The sequence below is a fragment of the Equus asinus genome, chromosome 14, assembly GCF_041296235.1.
Source record: "Equus asinus isolate D_3611 breed Donkey chromosome 14, EquAss-T2T_v2, whole genome shotgun sequence".
NCBI lineage: Eukaryota > Metazoa > Chordata > Mammalia > Perissodactyla > Equidae > Equus > Equus asinus.
The window spans coordinates 49,772,528-49,786,955 of NC_091803.1; the positions used below are offsets into that span (position 1 = coordinate 49,772,528).

Here is a 14,428-nt window from a genome sequence, read left to right on the forward strand (position 1 = left end):
CTGAGGGAAATGCTCTCCTCCTTGTCCCCAGGTACTCCCCACTGGCTGAGCAGTTCTCCCGCCAGTTCCCGTCTCATGACCTGCCATCCGTCCTTGCCAAGTTCTCCTTGCCTGTCTCCTTATCAGAATTTAGGAACCCCCTTGCCCCCCCTGTGCAGGAGGTGAGTCGCAGGAACTCGGCGAGCCCAGGAACCACCCACCTGGCACCAGTCCCCGATCCAAGGGCCCTCCATACTGCCGCACCCTTGGCCTGGTTGGGGGCAGGGGGCTTGCTGTGTAGGTGGTGCGTGCCCTGCCAGGGTGACCAAAAGCCGGCTCCCTGGCCAAGCCACCTGCAGACGCTTGGCCAGCGACCCAGCACTCAGGCAGTCCCAAGTCCCTCCCACCCACCATGCCCCGTGGAGCCCACCCTGGTTGTGGTGGGCAGTTGCCCGGGTTAGAGCCAAGCTAAGAGGCCGAGCTGGCAGGAGAATGCTGACCTTTCCTGGGAGGATAGAACCCCCTTCTGGGCCTGGGATCCCACAGCTGGAGGCTGCAGAGGCAGCTTGGTTTTCCTAAGCCTGGGCCCAGCCATCACGCTCCCTTCCCTGCCCAGTCCCGGTGGCCACAGCATCTGTGTGTGGGTTCTGGGCCCGCTGGCCCCAGAATCTCCGCATCCATAGGGCCTGGAGAGGGCAAGTCTGGGACAGGCCCTGCCCAGTGGGCCTGGGGCAGGACAAGGGGCAGGCGGGGGTGCTGGGTGTGGCGGGGACCTCCAGGGAGGTGTGGTGTGTGCAGCGAACTGGTGACTTCTGTGCCTGTGGAGGGTCGCGTCCGGCCTGGATACGAGAAGGCGGCTTTGCCCCCCTCCCGGCACACGTGGGCTCTGGGCAGGGGCCCAGGCGGGCCAGCTGGGACAGGTGTCGGAGAAGGGCTGGCATTCTCAAGCCTTTGTCTTCAGAAGTAAAAGGTTTGCTTTAATAGGTGCCAGATCTGTTAGGCAAAACCGGCCTGAGAAGTGAGCCCTTTCCCTTCTCAAATTGTGAATGAGGAGACCCTGCTTCCTCAGTTCATTTAGATGCTGAGCATGACAGAGCTCTCAATGCCGTCTTTCATGGAGCCTTCGGTCTCCAGGAACTGTGCCAGGTTGTGCCAGCTCAATGAAAGACACACTTTGCATCTGCGCCCCCCTGCCCAGCAGAAACTTCCCAATGGTCTGGACAGCGGGTGGATTTTCCAGGCCATGCCTGTCAAGGGGCCAGAGGGAGCCGAGTTCGGCTCCACAGTCCCAGGGCGAGGCCGCAGGCCCCTCACACGTCCTGCTTCAGGCTCAGGATGTGCTGTCAGTGCTTATGCAGCTTCTTTTATTCCTTAGTTTAATTAGGTTTGACCAGGTCATGCACGCCCACGGTGCACCCCTATTCCATGTCTGGTCAGCCAGCCCCTCCCAGGAGGGACCCTAGGGACAAAAGGCAGGTGTGTCTGTGCATGTGGATGCCATCTGCGTGCGCCCTCCTGCCTCCCAGTGCTCGAGTGCCTCCCGCACAGGGCTCCTCACTGTGCCTGGTCAGGGGACAGCCCAGGGGCCACGGGTGACTCATGCCCAGGGGCTGCACCCCTTACAGGGGCCCTGTCCCGGGGCGTGCTTTCAGGGTGACCCAAGGAGAGGACTTTCTGCTCCCTGGTCAGCTGCCCACAACCTCTTTCTGAACAGTGTCCAGGCCACAGGGAGGGGCTCCCCGTGGGCCCAGCTGTGTGTGGTGGTGGGGCCTGAGTGGCAGGGCCTAGTGGGCAGGGGAGACGTGGCAGAGCAGGGGCGTCTCAGAGCCGGAGGGCACAGGGGCCTCCATGTCACAGGTCCTACTCCTCATCTGGGCAAGAAGGCAGACGCGTGGGCAGCCCAGGTGTGTGGTGGGAGCAGTGCGCGCATGGCTCTGGTGTCCTGGCCCCGCTGCCTTCCCTGGGGGGTGGGCTTGCAGAGCTGCCAGCCCCTGGGAGCTGGAGCTCATGGTCCCCTGACCTGCAGGTGGCTGTGGGGCTGTGTCTTTGGCCATGGCTCCCCAGTCCTCAGGGAGGGGACAGGGTGTGGTGGGGACCCGCCTCCCCTACCCTGGGCCTCACGCCGCCCGTCCCACAGACCCAGCTCATCCAGATGGTGGTGTGGATGCTGCAGCGCCGGCTCCTCGTCCAGCTGCACACCTATGTCTGCCTGATGGCCTCACCCGGCGAGGACGAGCCCCGCCCTCGCGAGGACGACGTCCCCTTCACCACCAGGGTTGGCGGCCGCAGCCTCAGCACACCCAACGCCCTCAGCTTTGGCTCCCCAAGTAGGAGCCCCCTGCCCAGGGCGTCTCTCTGGTGGGGGGAGGAGCATGGGGAGCACTTTGGAGTGGTGGCCGGGAGGCCCAATGAGGGCCCTGCTGGGAGTGGCCAAGGCCCCCTCACATGGCCACACGCGTGCGCACACCCATCCCTTACAGGCAGCTGGGTTCTCGAGCAGACAGCCACCGTCCCCTGCTGAGCAGCTTTCCCTTGCAGGAGGACTGGAGTCCCCTCCCCTGCCTCCTTGCGCTTCTGTGGCTCTGAGGAGCAGCCTGCCCCAGCCTGCCACGTCGCCCCACCTGGGGTCAGAGGAGTTGAAATGTCTGTCCCAGGGCCTGTGAGGAAACAGTGACTGTCACAATCACTTCTTGAAAGAGCCGTGGTGGCCACAGCGTGCCCCCAAAGGCTGCAGCCTGTTGCCAGGCTTCTGGTCCCTGGGGCTGGGAAGACGAGAGCCCAGAAGGCTTTGGGGTGGCGATCCCCCAGGCTGAGGCTGGGCCTTGGGCTTCAGGCTCATTGCCAGGACCCAGCCTGCCCAGGGCTCTCCCTTGTCTGCACTGGTTGGGGGGGGGTGCGCAGTAGGATGCCCGGGGGGCCGGCTGCTCCGTGACCCATGCCCCCCCACAGCCAGCAGTGATGACATGACCCTCACTAGCCCCAGCATGGACAACTCCAGTGCAGAGCTTCTCCCCAGTGGGGATTCACCGCTGAACAGGAGGATGACGGAGAGCCTGCTGGCCAGCCTGTCGGAGCACGAGCGGGCAGCCATCCTCAGTGTGCCTGCGGCCCAGAACCCGGAGGACCTCCGCACGTTTGCCAGGTGGGGCCAGTTCCAGGGCAGGACAGAAGGTGGGGTGAGGGACTCAGCACAGCCCCACTTAGATCCATTGATGACCACAGAGTCCCTCGTCGAGGTGGCATCTCAAGTGCTTAGGTGTCTCCACAGGCCACGCTGCCGGGCGTGGGGGCGCGTGCTGGGCGTGGGCGGCATGGGGCCCATGTGTGCTGGGTGTGGGGGGCGCGGCCCATGCGTGCTGGGTGTGGGGAGTGCAGGGCCCATGCGTGCTGGGTGTGGGGAGTGCGGGGCCCATGCGTGCTGGGTGTGGGGAGTGCGGGGCCCATGCATGCTGGGTGTGGGGAGTGTGGCCTCCTCAGCGCTTCCTGGGTGTTTCTTGTCCCTTCTCGGGAAGGGACAGCAAGTTTTCATCCTCATGGGCTTGACAGAATTTGTTCCCGGGCTCTTAGCCTGGGGTGAGGTGGTTCAGGATCCCCACATCATAGGCGACACAGACTTTGTCACATCCACTCCTGACTGGGGGGCCCTGTAGGTGTCGAGTTTTCCAAGAGTTCAGGTTGCCAGGGATGAAGCCCCCAGTTAAGAGCCACATGCTAGGCGGCTCTTGCAAGCAGCCGTCCAGGCCCCCTGTCTGCCAGCCCCAGCCAGACACCCTACCCCTAGGGCAGGGGCCCTGCCCGGATCCAGAGCCGCAGGGGACCCGCTGCCACTGCAGCAGGAACAAGGGAAGCCTCTGGCAGACCGTCCCTCTGCATGGCGCCACCCCAATGCCAGAGTGGTGTGACCCTCAGGCTCGGTGGCTTCAGGGCTTGAACAGCCGTGTGTCCTCACAGATCTACTTCAAGGGGCCAGGGTGGGACGGGCCCAGAACACTCACCTGCCCCTGGTAGAGGGCTGGTGTGCAGCTGCCTCCCTGGGCCCCCAAGATCCCCCCACCAGCTCTGCTTAGGCCTGTGGGTGCTCAGTGCTGACCCCACTGGCAGCTGTCAGGACAGAGGCCAGCCTGGCTGTGCCACCCGCCCCGCAGGCTCCTGCACTACTTCCGCGGCCGCCACCACCTGGAGGAGATCATGTACAACGAGAACACGCGGCGCTCCCAGCTGCTCACGCTCTTCGACAAGTTCCGCAGCGTGCTGGTGGTGACCACTCATGAGGACCCGGTCATCGCCGTCTTCCAGGCGCTGCTCACGTGAGCCAGCTGGGATGCAGAGGCAGGCCACTGCATGGGTGAGGCGCTGGCCTCTGCCCACCCCGGGGCTCCCCTGTGCTGGGCCCTCTTAGCCCTGCGGCCCAGATTGACAGTTCAGCAGCCACTGAGGGCCACTGCCCTCTGCCTTCTCACTCTTGTCCAGTCCTCGAAGCAGCCTGTGTCTGAGCTGAACAGGTGAGGCCCCGAGCCAGAGGAGCGTCCAGGACTCATGCCCGAGTGAGGCCTGCATGCTTCTCACACACAAATTTGGGCCACAGGTTTTTCTCAGACCCTCCTCCTGACCCTGCCCATGTTCCCTGGCCCCTGCTGCTGCCCTCCTTGCAGCCACCCTGGGGAACATGCAGAAACACATCTGACCCGCCCCTGTCCTTCCAGTGGCCGTAAGGAGTGTGAGGTCCTGGTGCCTGGCCCAGCCTGCATGGTCCAGCACTGCCTGTCCTTGTGCTCCCGGTTCTCCAGCTTGCTGTGTGCCTTTCCTGCCCTGGCCCTCTCCACTGTCCTCGGTAGCCACCAGGAAGCTCACGGCCAAGCTGGCACCCCCTTTCCCATCTGAGGCGTGAGGGCCCGGGGTGATCATGTCCTGCAGTGGTGGAGGGGCCCCTGCCCTCCAGGCCTGACCAGCACGCTTCCTCGGCTCCCCGTTGGGGGGTGTGTACCCGCACACTGGATCCTCCGTTGTGGGGCTGCGTGGGGCCTGAGGAGGGATGTGTCCAGCTGGGCCTGGCTCTCTGGACACCAGGCACACACACAAGGCCTTGACGACCCTCCCTGGAGGAAGAGCTGACCCCAGACATGCTGACGACCGAAGTGGGCTCTGCCTGACACACAAGCAACAGTGTTTTCTAGAAATAAAGCATTTATTTGGTTTTTAAACAATTAAAAAGCCTTGTCTGAGCAGGCCTTGCTCAGGCCTGTACGTCCCGCTCGGCTGCCCTGTCGACCACGCTGACCCAGGGGCTGCCCTGGATGTAGAAGCGCAGGGGCTTGTGGGCCCACTCACCCGCGTGGCCAATGCCCACTCGGGCTGCTGCCACTACAACCGGCTCACTGGGCCCTGGGGGGCCGCGCTCCAGCCACACAGCCTTGTCCTTGGCCAGGTCCCGCTGGTCGAAGCTCTTGTCGATGGCCAGGGCCTGGCACAGCTTGGAGGGGCCGCTGCAGAGCTCGCGGTCTCTGAGGGCCCGGCCCGCCGCACCTTTCCGGAGGGTGCTGCGCAGCTGCCGCATGGTCTCCAGGCCCCCCAGGGGCTCCAGCGCTCGCAGGAGGACACACGCCCCCTCCCCTGTGGGTCAGAAGGACGGCCTGGGAGCGGAGCCCACCCCACCCCACCCCACCCCACCCCCGGCAGGACGCTGAGCACACCTGCGCTCAGGGTGCCTGCCCCTCCTGCACACCTGTCCCCGCAGGTGGCCTGCCTCCTGTGGGTGCCTCTACCAGGTGGGGCCTCTCCATGAAGCCAGCAGGCCTGAGCCCTAGCTGGGAGAACCTGTAACAACTCACATGCTCGTCCTCGGCCTTCCCCCGGCTACCTCTGGTTTGGTGATTGGCAGCAGCTGTAAGGCTGGCAAAGGAGCCCCCCCACCCCCAACCAGAGAGCCGGTCCTCCTGGGCATGGTTACCCCACCAGCAAGGAAGAAGCCTCAGGCCTGGCCCAGATCCCTACCAGGCCCCGGGGCCCCCCGTCGGCATCACCCACTTGGGATCTGTGTTGGGCAAGCTGGACGGCTGGCTCGGAGCAGCCCCAGTGTGCACAGGGCACATGAGCCCCAGCCCCGGCTCAGTGGAGAGACTGACGGGCAGGAGGAGGTGCCCACAGAGCCCTTATCTCCCCTGGGGGGCCCCTCCCTACCAGTCCAGGCCACTCCAGAGGCCAGAAATGGCAAACCGACACACTGGGAGCCCCTCAGACTCCTGGCCGGGGACAGTGATTACCTGGACCCTGGTCAGAGGAGCCCTAACCCCAGCAAGGCCGCTCTCCTGGGGCAGCCGCTCCCCTGACACACTCAGCCGTCTCACCGCCTAGGATCTAGGAGGCTCAGCATGAGGGGTGGCCAGGCCAGTCCCCACTCATGGGCCAAGGCCACGCAGGCCCCCATCAGCACCTGAGAGCTGGCCCCGAGTGGCCCAGCAGCCATGTCCTCCTACACAGCCAGTAGCCGGCAAGTGTGGGGGTTTTTGTGACCAGATGCACCTTAACCAGCCTGTTCTCAAAGGACCTCAAGATACACTCAAGGGCAAGTGATGCCTCGAAGTTCCAGCCCCTCCACGATTCCTGGGCCTCCCAGCCCACCGGCCTCAGGACTCCGCTGGGTCCACCCTGAGCCCTCATGGGTACAGCACAGGCCCTGTCTCACTGAGCCCCCAAAGCCGCCTGCCCCTCCTGCACCCCCATCTCCTGGAATGCACCCGAGTCCCCATCCGACAGAAACACGGCACCCCAACCTCTTCCTGCCGAGTCCCCGTGCCCTCACCCCACTCCACCCGCACAGCTGCTCAGTGCCCTCACCCCACTCCACCCGCACAGCTGCTCAGCCTCGGCAGCCTGACCCATCTGCTCTGCGGGCCATCTCTGCATCCCCTCTCCCTGCAGGCAGGCAAGGACCACGTCCTGGCCTCCCCTCTCCCTCGCTCCACCTGGGGACCCCTGGCTCTGTCCACACTCATGTGGTTCCCTGCCCCCCAACCTCGGTGTTCCTGGCACATCTTGGTCACACGTCCTGAAAGTAACACATCACCTCCCACGTCTGCCCTGTCCACGTCCCTCACAAACCCTGGGCTTCTCTGGACTCAGTCTCTCTCCCTGACCGAGTTCAGTCTCACCTCACGTGAGGGGGCTGGTTCAAGAAAAGCTCCATGACCCAAATGAGCTCTTGGGTGATTGACAGGTCCTCTGGCACGGTCCCCCCCGCCCCCCGGCCCCGATGTCTAGTCACTCAGTTTCACTAACACCTGCTTTGTGCCGGGCACAGGGCCAGTCATGGGTTCCCCGTGTCCTCTAGCCCCTGCAGCTCTGGCACTGGACATCCCCAGCTGTCCACTCTGGGTGCCGACAACTCCCATGTCACTGGAATCTCTCAACTAGTGAGCATGACCTACAGCACACCGGGCCCTGAGCCTGAGTGGCCTCTGGCCTTGGCTCATGGTGGGATGGGCGGTGGGACGGCCATCCAGAATGGGCTGGGCAGGCCCTGCTCCAGGCCAGCAGTGGCTCTGACAGGAGGTGCCGTGGGCTCTTCCTTCTGAGCACAGACCACCCAGAAAACACTGCCACCTGCTCACAAAGGACCGAGGCTGCCCAGAGCAGCTCCCACAGGTGAGTGGGTTCTCCCAGGAGCTCGAGACCAGCATCTCTCCGCTCGGCACTACTGATGTTTGGGGGCCGTCCTGTGCACAGAGCTTTCAGCATCATCCTTGGCCTCCTCCGCCCACTGGATGCCAGAGCACCCCACCAGCTGTGCTGACCAAGAATGTCTGCAGACACTGCCTAGTGCCCCCTGGGGTGGCAGAATCATCCCAGGTTGAGAACAACTGATCCAGACCCCATAGCTGGCTGCCCGGCTGCTCCAGCCCAAGTCCCGCTCAACCGAAATCCATCTCACCCTCATTCCCCCAAAACCAGCCCCTCCTGGGTCTACCCTGGGCCACCAGTGCCTCCAGCTCTGAGCTTGGGGACCAGTGGTGGCCTCATGGCGCCTGTCTGCTCTGTGTTCAAGTCAACCCATGACTTCGATTCTGTGGGGGCCCCCGGCCCCTCTAACTCACCTGTCTGAAGCCACAGCTCCTGAAACCCTGACCTAGCCCACCAATGGGACTTCCTTGCTCAAACACCTACCCCACCCTGGTCCTCCCAGTGGTCTCCCAGCTGCCAGCTGAGGGGCTCTGCCCAGGCCTCCTGCTTCCCAGCCCCAGTGCCCAGCACTGCTCACCTCGGCTGGAGACATTCATGCAGAAGTACATGCCGTAGATGAGGTACACGTACAGGGTCCCCGGCTCCATGAACATGCTGCGGTTGCGGGGGGTCTGCCGGCCGCCTCTCGAGTGGGCAGCTTCATCCTCTGGCCCCAAGTACGCCTCCGTCTCCACGATGCGGCCGCGGAGCTCTGTGCCGTTGTCAAGTTGCCGGACCAAGACCTGTGGGCAGTCTCTGCTCAGGGCAGGGGCAGGGGTCCACTCCACCCTGACAGTCCACAGCCTAGACCTCACCTCCCCGGCTCGTGACGCATCAGGCTCCAGGTGCAGCCAGGTCCCCAGCAATGCTCCCTCCATCCTGCTGGACCACTGGACCACAGGCCTGCTCACTGAGTGTCCTATCCATAGGCGGCAGCCGTCTCAAGCTCTGGCTGGGGCCAGGCTGGAAACCAGCAGTAGGGAATTCGCGTACTTCAAGTCCCCTTGGCGGGGTCCTCCAACCCCCTGGCTCCTCCTCCTCCCCGAAGTCCCCTTGGACTTAAATGCTTAGCCTGGGGCAGTGCAGTGTGGATGGCACGGGCCTCAATGGTGTCCCCACAGGGCTGCCTGGGACACTCCAGGGCCTGTGGACTCTCCACCTGGACTGTCCCGCACACCACACTCTGAGTGGCCTTTCTGAGCAGCAGGACCGGCTTCCTGCATGCCCCAAGCCTGGACCACAGCCCTGCGTGTAGCCTGCTCCACAAGGAGTGGGCCAGTGTGGGCAGTGGGCCAGGGAGACAAGACTGGCTATGGTTGGCTCAGACAGCACCCTGGGCTGGGGTGGGGCCAGAGGGCCGGGCCGAGGACAGGGCAGGGGGAGTGGCCAGGGCTGTCACCAGACGGGCGGGCACTCTCAGGTCAGCAGAGCCCCTAGGAGAGCAGCCCAGGCCACGGAGGAGCCAGGGAGGGCCAGTGGAGTGCTGAGCGTGCTGGGAATCGAGGCCTCCCCAGCCTGGAGCCTTTCTGGTCTGTGGCAGTGACTATTTCTCGGCTGTGTGGCACAGGATGGCCCTGGAAACGGCTAGCAGTCATGCCCTATGTCTGGAGCTCTAGCCTTGACTCAACCAGGGAGCACAGTGGAGCTTCAGGCGAGGACATCCCCAGCACCTGGCTTGTCATTAGGCCAGAGTATTCAGTTGGATGGCCAGGCCACCCCTGACTCAGCCCAGAGAGCCCAGTGTGACCGCGGCCAGGGTCAGCGACACGGGATGGGGCGGGTGGAGCCTGGACACTCAGTGGGATAGTGCTGGAGGATGCCTTCCTGGAGACAGGGTGGAGGAGAGAAGGGGTCGATGCCTTCCATGGAGGCCCAGAAACCCCCTTGTGCATCCACACGCTGGGATTGGCCAGACCATCTCCAGGCGAGAAAGGGCGGCCCTGTTCCATCTCAGACGAGGCCTTGCTTCCATCTTTCCAGGAGATCAGAGGGAGCGCTCCCCACTGAGCTTCATTCTCTGTCTCGGTGCTCCGTGAGGCCTGCTGGGGCCCAGTGCTCTTCCAGAGAGGAGTTTCCCACGGCTCTTTCCTCACTGTCTTCTTTCCCATTTGGATTTTCCACTCTGATGTCATTCCCAGATAGCAGACGGTGGTTCCCCTCACCCCCATTACAAATGTTTCTCCTCCTTGCTGGGGGAGGGTCCTGGGGCAGGCCACCCTTCTCAGCCAAGCAGGTGACTCGAGAGTGGTCTGGGTTGTCACAGCAAGTCATGCTCCTTGCAACAACCTGTTCAGGGACGAGTGCATGACCCGAGCCTGGCTAAGGGGGTCTGCAAGGACAGCCACTGGGAGGTTATGGAGAAGGCTGTCCTCCTGACACAGGACACACACGGTGGAACACGCCCTTGTCTGCTGCATACTGCTCGTCCAGCTCGGGCTCAAGTGGGTGTGACGGGAGCCTAGGGGACACTGTGACAGGCTGCGACCCCTGGGCCCTCGACCTACTGCTTGGAGTCACCGCCCCACGTGCCTTTTTATGTGAGATCATAAACCCTTGTTGTTTAAGGTGCTTTTAGGAAGGTCTTCTGGCCCTGGCATCCCTCATGGGAACAGAATCAGGTCCCTTCCCCACCAGGTCACCTTCCACTAGCACACATTTTAGGATTTGTTCTTTTCAACACCCAACTCCAGCCACCAATTTTCCTATTAGTCACAGAAACCGATTCTCCTTGGCCATTTCAACCTAAAGGCAGACTCCAGGAAAGGATACAGGGTAGGCCACAGGCCTTGAGGAGGACCAGCTAGATGGTGCTCCAGATGGGATGTGGCCAAAATTCCCCTGCTGCCAGCACACGCCGACGTGCACACTCTGCGTGGCCACAGACCCCACTCCCACAAGCCCTGGACAGTCCCTGATCTCTACTCCAGATCCTGGACCTGCCTTGAGCTGCAGGGGCCCCTGGAAGCCAGCACTGATGCTGTGAGGCACTGTGGTGAGGAGGAGGTGGTCTCAAGGTGACCCCAATGTTGGGCAGCCCACAGGCCATGGCCACAGCTTTCATGTGTCTACAAGCTGTCACTACCACTCACAGGCAAGCCCCAGTAGGGGCACTGACGGTGTCAGGGATGGGGCAAAGGGAGCGCCTCACAGACACAGGGGCGACTCCTGACCTTGGTCCTTGTAAGAAACCTGCCTGCGGTTGATCCAGGTGGAGCAGGGACAGCAGTCCTGTGTCCCAGGTGGAGAAGGTTGCAGCTGCTCCTGTCCTCAGCGCCTTGAGTGGCAGGCGGACAGTGGTCCCTTGCCTCCACCTGGGGTAGGGCCCACCAACCTCAGCATTCTCCCCGGCCCACCTCGGACGCACCCTGCGCCCCAGATGGCTGTGGGGAAGCTATGCAGGGACAAGTGTGGCCAGGTCAGGGACGTGAGCCCAGTGGTTAGAGGGCTGGCCCACAGAGGCTGCACAATGATGCCACTGCTGCAGAGGCCACTCGCTATAGTCACATTACCTGTCCCAGAAATGCCCGGGCTAGGGAGACAGCAGGCTGGTCGAAAAACTCTGATCCCAGTCGAGCGGGGCGGCCTTGTGGGCTTGAGAAATAGATGCTGCGCTGGGGGCCCGGAGTTGCAGGCAGCCCCAAGCTGGGCTCTCTGGGGGAAGGCGTCCAGGCTCCATCGGGGGGGCTCTGATGCTGCTCTGCCTCCAAAAGTCGCTGCTTTTTTTGCCCCAATCTTCGGGAAAGCTGTGATGGGAAAGGACAAAAGGTTGTGAGGTGAAGTCAGACTCACAGAGCTCAAGGACCGCATTCTACTTCCTGCCTCAGTTTCCTCACCTGCAAAATGGGGGCAAGCACTGCATGGGCTGTCACAAGGTGTTAAACAGATGCCCTCCCTGATGTGCTCAGCCCCGCGCTGGGCCCCAGGAAGGCTCGGGAAGTGACTGCACGTGAGGACCGGCTGGTGGCAGGGGCGACAGGGTGCCACTCTGCTCCATGCGCCCTCCACACTTGGGAGATGCACAGCTCGGTGGCAAAGGGCTGTAGGGCCCCGGGAGGGGACAGTGGGCACCTGAGCCTAGCACAGGAGGGCTGGCACCCGGATTCACACTCATCACTTGGACCCTAAATGAACTTCTGAGTCTGCTCTGGAACCCAGCCCTTTGCATTTGACCCTAACCAGGAATTTAAAAACATAGCCGTGACCTCGATGGGGCCTGGCCAAGGAATGAATTGTGGGTCTGTGCGTCATTCATGCCCCTGCCTCCTGACTTGGCTGACATGTGCCAGATCCCTCCTCAGAATGACCCAGAAGGTGCCACACACACACAGGTGGGTGACCATCTGCCTGGCCCCACTCCAAGTGCTCAGGGCACAACCCCCGATGAGTCCCCAACTGTCCTCTGCCTCATGACACAGGACGTCATCGTGATACGAAGCAAGTGGGGCAAAGAAGAGGTCTCCAGAGGGAGGAGGAGGACCTGCTGGGACCCAACACTTGGTCTGCCTCCCACCTGCCGCCACGCAGCCTGGAATCCTGGCCACACACCCTCTGCTGCTCTGGGACCAGCTGCTCTCCAACATGTGGAGGAAGACGAGGGGAGCAGGCGAGCACGGGGTGATGGAAATACGCTCCTCGAGGGCTGATCCCCAGCAGGACCCACGTCTCCCTGGCATGTGACAGACCCCTTAATTTTTTTTTTTTTTTAAAGACTGGCACCTGAGCTAACAACTGTTGCAAATCCTCCTTTTTTTTTTTCCTGCTTTTTCTCCCCAAATCGCCCCAATACATAGTTGTATATTTTAATTGTGGGTCCTTCTAGTTGTAGCATGTGGGATGCTGCCTCAACGTGGCCAGATGAGCGGTGCCATGTCTGTGCCCAGGATCCGAACCAGCGAAACCCTGGGCTGCCGAAGCAGGGCACGCGAACTTAACCACTTGGCCACAGGGCCGGACCCAGACCCCTTATTTTTAACATAAGTGCTGATGTTCTGTGTTGAATGGAGACTGCCAGTCTGTTGAGAATGGATGCTGATGTGACTGTCTCTACAGCCAGCCCATGTGCCCATACTTGCCAAGGGCTCAGACTCTGGGACGCCCTAGCCTGCCCCATGGCGCTCTGGTGGGTCTGGGTCTCTGCCCTGGCCTGCGCTGGGTGCTGGGGGACTCATGGCTGCCCAGGGACTGAGGTTCAGAGGGGCCTTGGCTTTCCCACTGCAGACCCAGGATTCAAACCTGCCTCAGAGGCCTTCACCGTGACGGTGAGGCTCTGTTTGGCAGTGGCCGAGGAACAGGCTGACCCTGCTGTTGCACCCAAGAGTGAGCACTGCCTCAAACATGCACCTGGGCGCCTCACCCTACCACCTGGCCCTGGTTAGAAAGAGGGTTCCGGGCTGGCCCCGTGGCCGAGCGGTTGAGTTCGCACGCTCTGCTGCAGGCGGCCCAGTGTTTCGTTGGTTCGAATCCTGGGCGCGGACATGGCACTGCTCATCAGGCCACGCTGAGGCAGCGTCCCACATGCCACAACTAGAAGGACCCACAACGAAGAATATACAACTATGTACTGGGGGGCTTTGGGGACAAAAAGGAAAAAATAAAATCTTAAAAAAAAAGAGGGTTCCCTGGGTGAGTGACCCCAGAAAGCCACCTGTGGTGTCTGTGCCTCAGTTTCCTCATCTGTAGAAGGGGATCAACACCACCTGTTGCCCAAGACTGTCCCGAGAATGCAGTGAGAAGCCAGCCCAGCGCTTGGCTGGCATACAGCAAGCACCCAATAAGTGTTCGCAAGAAACACCTCCACTGGGGAGGCCTCTGGGCAAAACCTGGGGACAACTGTCTCTCACCAGGTTGGGCTCAGCGAGCAAAGGGCAGGAAACAGCCTGGCCTGGACGAGGGGATCCAAGAGATCCACCAGCGCTCCATCCAAACCTGGGCAAACGGGTGAGTGACTAACGAGGGTATTCATCAGCTGTGACCGACGCTGGAATGAGGATCGTGGGAAAGCGGCCCCTCGGGCCAGCTGCTCGGCCAGCCCCACGGTCACCTCCGTCGGCAGGCTGGCTCCCAGGGAGGAGGCGTCCCAGGGGGCCCGAGCGCCCAGCACTGAACCAGGAAGCCGGCGTCGGGTCCCCTTCCAGACCTCACCGGTGACCTCGGGCCTGGCCCGGCCGGGGATGGGGGGGGGCGGGGGCGCTCGTCCGCTAACTGCAGACGGCCGGGGCCGGCCCCGCGCTCGGCGCTGGACTCCCGGGCTCGGCTCAGCGCCTCAGTAGGGACACTCCGCTCCCGAGCCTGCCCCTCGGCCACACAGCCCACCTGGCGCGCACTCACCTGCGCCCCGCCGCGCGCGGGCATCCGGAGGCTCGGCGGGGGCTCTCGGGCTACAGCCCGCCCGACACGGAGCCCAGCCAGGAGCGGAGCCCACCGCGAGCAGAGCCCACCGGGAACTGAAGCCTCCCTGCAGCCGACCACGGAAGCGCGCCGGCCCCGGGGGTGGAGCCGGCGCCTGCGCAGAGCGGGACGGAAGCCTGGCGAGCGCGGGGCGCGGGCTCCGCCCCCGGAGGAGGGCTGCGGCTGGGGACGGCGGACGGGGAGTGTGGTTACGGCCGGTCACCCTGCCCGGCGCCCCACCTCCCGTCCTGGAGAAAGGTCCGGGGCTGCTGGGACACTGGTGGCGTGAGAAGGAGGAGAAGGTGGCTGGAGTTGGGGCGAGCGGCCCTGCACCCCGGGGCCCCTC

General features: G+C 63.1%; 2 protein-coding genes across 11 annotated transcripts in view; one reads left to right on the forward strand and one right to left on the reverse strand.

Moving 5' to 3' along the window:
• The window catches only part of NPRL3 (NPR3 like, GATOR1 complex subunit), a 38,034-nt gene extending 32,844 nt beyond the window's left edge, over positions 1 to 5,190 (forward strand). For 8 of the 10 annotated variants that reach the window (XM_014848828.3, XM_014848827.3, XM_044747075.2 and 5 more), the window contains 4 exons: positions 32 to 161; positions 2,117 to 2,306; positions 2,929 to 3,121; positions 4,125 to 5,190. In XM_014848828.3, the coding sequence (XP_014704314.3) occupies positions 32 to 161; positions 2,117 to 2,306; positions 2,929 to 3,121; positions 4,125 to 4,290 (679 nt within the window). In that variant the 3' untranslated portion in view covers positions 4,291 to 5,190. The remainder of the gene's footprint in view (positions 1 to 31; positions 162 to 2,116; positions 2,307 to 2,928; positions 3,122 to 4,124) is intronic. The other 2 variants (XM_070485361.1, XM_070485362.1) reach the window with 1 other exon arrangement.
• MPG (N-methylpurine DNA glycosylase) lies at positions 5,146 to 14,208 on the reverse strand. The gene is made up of 4 exons (XM_014848829.3): positions 14,023 to 14,208; positions 11,205 to 11,438; positions 8,234 to 8,438; positions 5,146 to 5,589 (listed from the first exon to the last, which is right to left on the reverse strand). Exons 1-4 carry the CDS (start codon positions 14,044 to 14,046, stop codon positions 5,213 to 5,215), a joined length of 840 nt encoding a protein of 279 aa, XP_014704315.1. The 5' UTR covers positions 14,047 to 14,208; the 3' UTR covers positions 5,146 to 5,212.
• Positions 14,209 to 14,428: the final 220 nt, after the last annotated feature.